This window comes from Lonchura striata, chromosome 4, assembly GCF_050655825.1.
Source record: "Lonchura striata isolate lonStrDom1 chromosome 4, ASM5065582v1, whole genome shotgun sequence".
In the NCBI taxonomy this organism is placed as follows: domain Eukaryota; kingdom Metazoa; phylum Chordata; class Aves; order Passeriformes; family Estrildidae; genus Lonchura; species Lonchura striata.
The window spans coordinates 71,112,907-71,123,333 of NC_140706.1; the positions used below are offsets into that span (position 1 = coordinate 71,112,907).

At 47.9% G+C, this 10,427-nt stretch overlaps 1 protein-coding gene across 2 annotated transcripts in view; it reads right to left on the minus strand.

Annotated features, from left to right (window-relative positions):
• ADAMTS3 (ADAM metallopeptidase with thrombospondin type 1 motif 3) overlaps positions 1–9,789 on the minus strand; it is a 56,510-nt gene extending 46,721 nt beyond the window's left edge. The window contains exons 1-3 of one of the 2 annotated variants that reach the window (XM_021529550.3): positions 9,582–9,789; positions 8,789–8,816; positions 2,568–2,968 (exon numbers count right to left, since the gene is read on the minus strand). In XM_021529550.3, coding sequence (XP_021385225.3) covers positions 2,568–2,968; positions 8,789–8,816; positions 9,582–9,650 — 498 coding nt within the window. In that variant the 5' untranslated portion in view covers positions 9,651–9,789. Of the gene's footprint in view, positions 1–2,567; positions 2,969–8,788; positions 9,543–9,581 lie in introns of those variants that run through there. The other variant, XM_085578408.1, reaches the window with a different exon arrangement.
• Between the last annotated feature and the right edge of the window lie 638 nt (positions 9,790–10,427).

Sequence of the window (10,427 nt, forward strand, 5' to 3'; positions counted from 1 at the left end):
ATTTCTCAGTGTCAGGCTTGCTGTCTTCTCTCTATTTACAATCTAAATAATTTTCAGTGTTTTCTTGAGGCTGGCACCTTCTACTCCTGAGGGATTCTGACAATAAATACTGCTACTTTGACCAAACAACAGCAGAAACGTGAAGCAGAAACCTGGAAGCTGGAAGCACCAGCATTCTGACACACAGTGCCGGAGACAAGAGGCAGCTCCTCTGTGACTAATGAAGGGTTCTTCTGCCATGACAAGTGCAGGCACATGCATGTGGGTTTTTTAAATAAACAGGGTCATTTCCAAGGGAGATTAAGCAGATGTGAAAATAGGAATTTGCAGAACTGATGGCAGACAGACAACTTCCACTACAAAAGGAGACATGCAAACTATTTCAAAACAAAAGTGTTTGGGGGTTTAAATGTAAGTTTAGATTCAGGAAGAGACTGTGGGCAAAATCCTACTTATGCAAATGGCAATTATTCCATATATTTACTATCAAACAATCAAAAGTTAGCCCCAAATGCCTTTTTCTCTTACTTACAATATCCAACCTCTTCTACAAGTTATACATTGTGCAAACTGCGGCCCTGGTGATTCCCTTCATTTTCTCTCCATGATTTCACAACGTAGCTGGCGGCTCTGGAGAGTGTCTAAATTCTTTGAAGTCAAAAATAAATCCTTCCAGCACACACGTGCCCCCAGAATTTCTCACTCTTGTTCCAGTTTTTGTTAACCCATATTATCTCACTCCTCATGGCTATAGGATACACTGAGGATCAAATATTCTAGCTGGGTTGAGAGACACATAGTACAGCAACAGAGAGGCCAGAGACAGTAATTGCAAGTTCCTTTTGCTACCCTGGAAGATACTGGGAGGAAAAAAACATAAAACAAATCTTATGGATGATTTATTTCTTTCACACTCACATGATTAGAGCTCCAAGAGATGTCAAAATAGTGAAGGTCGAAATGAACAGAGCGACAAGAGCGACCCAGGAGCATTTACCCACTCCTCCTCAAAGAAAAAGCCTATGTTCTTTTGCTCCAGTCACCAAAACCATGGAAAGCACATGGAATGTTGTGGGGAAAGAGGGACACATTCCACTAGCCCAGGTTGCTCCAAGCCCCATCTAACCTGGCCTTGAACATGGCCAGGGATGGGGCAGCCACAGCTTTTGTGGGCAACCTGTGCCAGCACCTCAAAATCTTCAGCATAGAAATTCTCCCCAATATCCCATCCAACCCTGTCCTCTGTCACTGTGAAGCCACTCCCCCTCCAGAAGTCCCCCTCTGGCTTCGTTTACCTGAAAACACACCACAAGCAGCTTGCCAGCCCCACGGCAATCTGTGACGGAGCTACACTCCTTAATCTCATTCCATTTAATCCAATTTCTTGTCTTCACATGCTGTCTCAACACAACAACTTCATTCAGGCTTACTGCCAAAACCCAGCTGCCAGGATCTCATTCATCGGAACAATTCTATTGGAAGCTCCATCTAGCCAGCCAGGGGTCTGCTTGGCCTTTGTAGGCACAGTGCACTGGCAACAGATTCTCCTCAAAGACCCACCAAAAACCCTCACAACACACCAAACTGACAGCAGTTATCACCGCCAATGCAACCACTACCAGTATTTCCTTTCCCTAAGCAAGGGAATTCAAGGAGTTTTGGTCTGAATGGGGATTCTGAGCCATCTCTGCAGTTACTCCCACAGTGACTGCTGCTGCTGCTGAGGTGGGACTTATCTCAGCATGGAATCAAATCATGACCACGTGGCAGCTATGGGAAGTGGGAAACCCACTTCCAAGAAAGGATGCTTGTTGCAGACTTTTCCATATGGTTCCTGTCCCAAACAGCAGGAGGGTAACCACGACATCCATCTCCCTGGATGTCGCAGGCATGTTCCACCAGTGATGGAGCATAAGGTGGGTATTGTTGGTTTTCACTGCTGCCTGAGAGAACCAAGGAATGGTGTGTGGGCTCCAAACATGCCCAGCCTTTCATTCTGGGATTTGGGCATCTGCTAAGCTACAGGGAAACCCGCGTGTTCACAGACAGATTGAAAACAAACCCGTTACTCAATTCTCATATGACACCTCCTGATGAATCAAAACTGCTTCTAAGAGAACAAAAAGCATGCTCCCTTTATAAAGGAACCCTTTAAAATTTAATGCTGCTTTCTTGGATAATAGGGCAGCCCAGCATTTTGGTACCTGAGAAGCAAGGAGGGATGATTTGGACACAAAATTCTAAATTCAGTTAACAAAAGGTCACCTTTTAAGTCTGAAAATGCCTTCATTATTAATCTTCCTGCTTGTAACATCTCATGCAAATAAAAAAGGACACCAAACAACATGTAGGTTTGAGTTCTCTCTCTCACACCCGAGACATTAAGAACTTTGCTTATCAACCCCAGAGAAATTATCCCAAAGCAAAGCAATAGGCCACTAATATTTTCTAAAGGATTTAAGAAATAAAGTTCTGTAAATGACATCATTAGGAACACGTGGTTAAAAGCAACAAAAGCTGTGCCCAGAGTGTGACAGGAGACACAAATACCACAAAACCAGCCTTACCAGCCCATCACAGTTGCTGATGGCCACGGCAGCTCCCGGGATGTCCGTGATGTCCCCCACATAGGCGCAGTTGGTCCACAGGGGCTCTCTCTTCCATAACCGCTCCGTCGCGCTTCCAGTCTGAGTCGCGTTAGCGCCGTCGTTCCCAGCCTCCACAGAGTCTTCGTACCACTCCACCACGGCCTCGGGAGCCACCAAGCGAGTGTTGGGCCTCAGGCGGAGATGGAACTCCCTGCCGAAGGCGCTGATGTTGAAGTACAGCTCTCTGGGGCTCTGCGGCACCTCCCGCGCCCATCGCCGCTGGCGGCTCGCCGAGAGGATGTTGGACACGTAGCTTCCGTCCGCATCGGTGCTGATCGGAATCACTAACCCGTACGGCCTGGCTCTGCTGTGTCGGAATTCTGCCAAGAAACACATCCAGAAACCAAACCAAAATAAGAACAGGAGCATGGAATGAGCCCAAAGACCGAAGGACCCCTGCGCCTCAAACCTCCCCTTCCAAAAACTTCAATTTAGGATCCCTGTTTCAGCTAGCTATTCCTGTTTTCAGCTAATGTGGATGTAAGGCACGTGTCACTGCTCCTCTTTTATCATGGAATCACAAATTGATCTGTGTTGGAAGGGACCTTCAAGACCATCCGGTTACAAACCCCCTACCATGAGGAGGAGACACCACCCTCCACTATCCCAGGTTGCTCGAAGCCCCATTCAACCTGGCTTTGGACACTTCCAGGGATGGGGAATCTGCAGCTTCTCTGGACAACCTGTGCCAGGGCCTCACCACCATCACAGGGGAGGATTTCTTCCTACCAATTGCTATTATAAAAATGATTTTCCTAAAACTTAAGGAGAAAAATATTCACCGACATTTATCTGGGGAGTTTCCTGTGGGTGTCAGGCTTGCTCAACAGCCTCAGGAGAGGCAAAGACTCTTCTGAATTCTCTTGTAAGGAATGCCACACAGCTCTGTTGTGCACCTGACACAGACCTTGCTTCTTTGCCAGGACTTCCATCAAACTTTTGAAAATGAAGTGCCAAACTCAGTTATAAGCACAATTTGCATAGTGATTTCTCAGGAAATAGGAAAAAAATACAGCGGATCACATGCTGCTGATAAATTAATCAACATCAGCACTGGTAAAGGCAGTAACTTTTCCCTCTACAAATCCCCCTACCAAGCAACTTGCTGTTCCCTTCCCTCTGAGTAACAGAGATCAAAACTAATTATAGAATCTAATTATTAAAAAACCCAACACAGATCTGCACAAATTTGACCCTAAATCTTGCACTTTAGTGCAGCTGAGAGAAGCCATAAATCCAGCAAAAGACACATTGTTTGTAATCCTGGAGAAGCTCAATGGCACAACCCTCAGCTAAGGCACCAAGTCTTCAAGTAATTTCACACCACTGGAAAACAAATCCATTTACATGAGTTTATTTTTTCAGTGAGACCTCTGTAATCTGGCAGCAGTCAGGATATTTGGTGTCTGATTTTCATGGCAAGGGCCAGGTCAAGCTGTAAGCCACACTGCTGCTCTGAATGGGTCCTAGGCCCAAGTCTAAGCCTCTCTATTTCACTATGTGCAAGTTAAAAAGACAGCTTCTGCAAAAATAGTTATTCCCTACTTCCTTCTTCCTGGGAGAGGTGGTGCAAGCAGTATCAGAGTGATATTACTGACAATTTCATTCAAAAAGTTTTAAGATCAGGTAGCTCTGATGTTAGTGCCAAGTGCCACTGAGAATTCCTCAAATAAGTATACTTAGTTAAGCGAGCTAAATTTCACCTGCTCCCAGCGTGCATCACACTTGATATGAGAATCAAATAGAGGAAAAGCTCAGTAGCCAGTTCCTCTCTCCTGGCAGCAAGAGCTGCTGATTTTAGGAGACTCACGCGTTCAACAAGTACCTTCAGTAGGAAAATGCTCCTAATGGCTTCAGAGACTGTTTTTATTATTCTTCCAGCCAGTTACTGAGGAATCTGACAGAAACACAATGTATGGTACTAGTAGGATGCACACATGTAAATTCTTGCACTACAAATATCTTACTATACAAATACTATATCTTAGGAATGTGAAAAGTCATTTCCAAGCCTATTGGTACCCCACATCCTACAGCCAGCAGCCACAGGGTGAGTTTCAGCAGCAGCCAACTCTTCCTATTTTGCCATACACCCACAAGATCAGGTTCTAAAACTGGCATCCTAATTAGGTCATTATCCTTAGGATAATTCCCATTTTAAACACTGGGAATTCTAAGCAGGATTGTTAATCTGTCTCCTTAGAGAAGGGACTAAATTAAAACTCTAAAGTCATTTTTATTAATTAGACACCATGCCATGCCCAGGAGACAGAGCTGCTGGGTTGTACATTCTAACTGGGTCAAAGTAAAAACAGATCCTCACATTCCTGGTGCTTCATTACTGGGATTTCATTCCCAGGCTGACATTCCACCTTCTACCTTGCTGAGATTCTTCATGGCTTATTTTCTTTTTTCTTTAAAGCACAACATTCAGTGCCAGAGACCACAGTCTGGTGATCGAGTTCAGTGCTCACCGCATGGCTGAGAAACTGCTCTGCACATTTTGCAGCAGAATTCCCACATTTCCACAGGCTGGGGGAAAAAATCCGGCTATTTGGCTAATAAGAGCAGCCAGCTAGCCCCAAGAAGGTAGGAACAAAGGGTGGAAAATAAGAACTGTCAAGATTTTGAGTCAGCAAAAGCCTTTTCCAGAGTCTGTAAATGCTGAGCTAGAAGAGGAAATGCCTTTTGTTCAAAGGCAATTAAAATTAAATGGGACATGACTGAATCCCAAAGACATCTGAACTCTTCTGCTGACTTACATTACCCTTTTTCCACAAACTGCACGCTCTGAGGAAATGCTATTCCAGCTGTAGGTGTTCCCTTTCCTAAGCTAAAATTTCAGAGCTGATCTGTTCTGCTAATTCAAAGCTGACAGTGCTGGTCAGAGCAAGAGGAAAAGCACTTAACTGTAAATTTTCTTCATCCTTTTTTTAATTTGGCCTTAAAATGCTGCTCCAATTGCACAATGTTTAGGTTGAAAGGAAGCACTTAAGAAGGAAGATTACATTCTTTCATTTTGTGCCAAAACATAATTAACTAGAGAATGCCTCTGAAGAGAGCTGTCTGGGCTTTCTTTCCTCTCAAAACCTCGTGAAACTGCAGAATTAACACCACTGGCTCACAAGAGTTGTCTCTGCACTGTACAACAGCTGTGCTCAACGGAGGTTCAAAAACCCTAAACTTTTTTTATCACCTACATTTGGAAACCAGAATTTTTTATACATAAGATTCCCTGAAATACAGAGATCAAAAATCATTCAGGTAGCTGTCCACAGCAGAATGCCAAATGCCTAAACATCCACTTGAGGAGATTTCAAAGGTACAGTCTATGTGGAAATCAGTGGCATCAGTGGAAAAGGAAGAACTTCACAAAGTTCAAATTGTTTTTCTATGTCTAGACCAAACTATCCAAGAAAAGAAATGTGGGTACTCCTGGTAACATCCCATGCACACGGCCCTTGTACGGGGTCCTATTGCTGAGTCCCAGACCATTCCATAAGGACATGATGGAATGACCAGCAATCTTCCAGAGCTTCCCCACTGGAAGATGTGCTTGGATGCGAGGGGCAGGAAGCTCAGGTACCTCAGCAAAAGGACGGGGTCTAGGGTGACATCCCCAGAGCATCACCATGGAATTTTCAGCCTGGAACTCACAAGCTGTGACACAACCAAACTGCTGGATGGCAGACATCCAGCTCTGCAGTGGAAGCACTGGAGAAAAACCAGTTACCTGCTGTTATAGGGATGAAGAGGACAGAGCTTCCATAAAGGGACTGTGACATGTTCTAGGAAATCATACTTCTGTCCCACAGAGAAGCACACTGGGATGAGTGCAGAGCTGCTCTGGTCACTTAGCAAGGTGATGCTTAATAAGAGAGGATGGTGTGGAGACAACTGGACAAGCCCCGAAGGAGTTTTGTCATCACCCTTTTCTGCTTCATTGTTGGCTAGTAGCTTCCAGAAACAACAGAGCAGTTTTGGTCCCTCTCAACAACCTCTGTAACTTCAGAACTACCATTTGCTCTCTGTTTGGCTGCCTTTAGGTGGCAGGAATGCCCAGAAAGAAAGAGAAGACAAGAAAGGGGGACAGATTCCTTGAGAATTCCTGTTCAGCTCTGCACCTGAAAAGGCATGAGGCTGTGTGGGACCTGGACACTGCTGGACACATGATGAATGAAAGCAAGGAGTGAGGCTGATGTGGGACATCTCTCTGGTGACCTCATGCCTCCGCTGTCACCCGTCCCAGGGATACAGACAGCTCAAGAGATGGTCAGTGTGGTGTTTTTTGCAGCCTCTGCACAGCTCCAGGTGTTTTGCAGGTGCTTCCTGCAGGTGGTGGGGCCCAGCACAGTTGTGCCACAAGTTTCTTCCTGAAGTGGCACTGAGCAGGGACGGAGCTCTGCCGCGTGGGAGGCGAAGGTGCAGCACAGCATCAGCACCTTCTGGCTGAGTGACACACAACAACTTTCTCCTGACAGCTCCCTGGCACTGCAGTGCTTTGTGCATGAATGCAGGCAATTAAGTGTGCTAACTTGCTATCCTGTACTGCAGCCTGTGATGACATTTAACAAAAATAAACCCCTAGGTGCCGTAATTTCCCTAGGTGACTTTTCAGGCTACAAGAAAAGATCAGCTGCTGTCAGAAGCCAGCCCTGGGCCAACTCAAAATACACACCACCAATGCAAAGCGATACTTTGTGGGAACTCAGAAGTAGGACAGTGCATTTGCAGGCAATTCCAATGCAGGTTTTACCTCCCAGTCATTACAGCTCTCAACTGAGTAAGCCAAGGTTTGAAGTTGGGGCTGCCCCATCCCTGGAATGGGGCCGGATTGGAAGGGGCTTGGACTAACCTGGGACAGTGAAAGGTGTCATTGTCTATGGCAGGGGGTTTGGAATGAGATGATCATACAAGTCCCTTCCAACCCAAACCATTTTAGGATTCTATGGTCCTGTACTTTTTGAATCAGAATTTACAGGATCAAATTCAGCCCCAAATGTTCCTGACTACAGCAGTGCCAGGGCTGTGGAAGAAAGGAAGACGTTAAAGGACAAAAAGTTATTTTCCAGATTCAGGAACTTTGCCTGATGTACTGTGTAATTTAAAAGACACATTCCTATATAGCTTATGGTTTCTGAAATTCAAATACAATCCATTTCTCATGGAAAAGACCAGAAATAAAAGACAGGATCAGCATACCACTGGAAAAGCCCTCTGTTTGCTAATTAGCTTTAAATGTACCTTGCTGTCTCTGTTCCCATTATTCACTGATCACGGCAGAAACCAACCCAAGCCCAGAAGCTCAGAAGTGCCAGAACTGAAGTTGAGACAAGACCTCCAAAATTCACAGAAATGCCTGAAATTCTTTTCTGAACAAAAGCTGAACCAAAACCTCAGGACTTGAGGTCCAAGGGCAGCTGGAAGCAGAACTGCCTGGGGTCCGTTCCCACTGCAGAAGAACTCCAGAGAGCACTTGTGTGCAGGGACATACACTCAGTACCAGGATGGTAAAAGCCTCATTTCACACTGGCCAAGGAAAGGAGCACACAGAATGGCAGTCCCTGCCACTAATGCCCTGGGAATGCCAGCTTCCACAACATTCCACTACCTCTCCTCTCCTGTGGAGCACCCAATTGCCAGTTACTCTAAATGAACACAGATCTCCTGAAATTTAAACTGTGTGTGTATCTTCCCAATGAAAAGAAGCCTCCCGTCTTTGGGAAGAGTCCTGGAGGCTGAAGTCTCAGTAAGAAGGACCCCGTGGGCACACAGAGGCACATTTCCTTTCAGCTCCCTCATGTGCCACTGACCCTGAACTCGCTGCACAGCACCTTCTTACCCAGGTCTCTCAGTTTGCAAGGCAACAGTGAGCAGCTACAGATTCTATAACTTCGGTTGGTTTGCATTTCAGAAGGGAAGCACAGACACATAAAGATGCAAAACCGCAGCACGAGAGGGCATGCAAATTCAAGCCATGCCACGTCACTGTAACTACAAACCCTTCTGGGTGGCAGTGGTGGGGGGTGCACAGGGAATGCTTGCCTGCATACAGATCATTTCTCCAGAAATAATTAGTCTTTGAGCTAACTTCTTTTATTTCTGTTTTGATAGCAGGAATAATAGCTAAAAAGACTTACCTCTTTGGATCTGCTGTTCTTTACCAGCCTGTAGAAGAGAGAAGAAACACATGCACAAAGTTGTTAGCATAATTACTATGCAATGGGGAATGGCAGAAGGCTGAAAAATCACTTGGTGCTGCACTATTTTATGTTTCTTCATTTGGTTTCCAGGGATGGCAGTTCTTCCTTAACTGAATAAACAGCTGTTCTCACCAATACACTAACAGAGACCACAGCAAGTTTAACATAAATAGAGCTGCTAAGCAATCCTGATTCTGAATGACCCGTTCTGTAAGTTGTGACACTGTGCCAAGAGGCAAGTTTGGTGGCCAAAGAGGGGATTTAACAGCAGGAAAGCGATGAGCTCCAAGAAGCACGAGTGCTGGGACAGAGAGGAATCAGTGAGCTGACAGCTCTTTGTATCTAGGCTAGAGAATGGGAAAGCCAACTGGACCACAGTGACCATAGGGACGGTGGCAGTGATCCGATGCCATGATCAGCTCACAGCCGGCTTGGTAGTTGCTCTTGCCAGGGATAGGGGACCTAAGGGCATGGGATCCAGAAGGAAGGGACCCAGGGGCTGTCGCTGCAGGAGCCAGCCCGGGCCGGGGATGCCTTGTCCGGTTCCAGGCTGCTTGGATGCAGCGGTCCGCAGCACAGCAGAGACTGGAGAGCCGCCCGTCCATCTCAGCCTCTCCTCGCCCCGAGCCGGTACCGCCCGCAGACCCCGGGGCAGCGGAGGGACGAGGGAGCACCCCGTGGGACAGCGTGCAGGGCAGGGGTCCCCGCAGTCCCTCCCTCTCTCACTCACCTGCCGGCCGGGCGCAGCGCGGGCCCCCAGGAGCGCGGCTGCCACTAGCCAGAGGGGCAGGAGCACCATCCCGAGCCGGCCGCCCGCGCCCCGGCCCCGGCCGCGCTCCGCCCGCTCCCTCCTCCTGCCGCTGCCTTGCCTGCCTCCGGCGGCGGCTCCCGGGGCCGGGGCCGGCTGGGCGGGCGGAGAGGCGGCGGGTCCCCCGCGCCGCCTGTTGCTGTGCGCCCGCCGCGACCCGCGGCGCTGATAAACCCGCGGCAGCTCCGCCTCCGGCCGAGCCGGCGCTCCACGTCAGGCACGGCCCGGCCCGCCGGGGAACCGCCGGGGAACCCGCCCGGCTCCGCGCACAGACGCACCGAGGCGCAAATCCTATCGCTGTGCTCCCGCCGCATCCTCGGCGCTCCCCGCCCTTGCTCCATGCGCCTGAAATCCACCGAGAAACTTTCCTGTCCGGCCGGCCGTCCATCCATCTGTCCCACGCACCATCACTGCCTGCATCACACCCTGGTAGGAGCTCCCAGAGCAGCTCCCCAGCCCGGGACCAAATCCTCAAGCTTCCATATCTCCCATTAACGCAAGGCAGACTGCAACAGCTACATTCTTAAAATCCCAAAATGGTTTCGCTTGGAAGGGACGTTAAAGTTCATCTGATTCCAAGCCCCTGCTATGAGGGCCACTGGACTGGGTTGCTTCAACCCCCCTTCAACCTGGCCTTGAACGCTTCCAGGGATGGGGCAGCCACAGCTTCCCTGGGCAATCCGTGCCCAGCATTCTCATGGTAAAAAAACTGCTTCCCTACATCTAACCTAAACTGATGCTCATTCAGTTTAAAATCATCACCACATG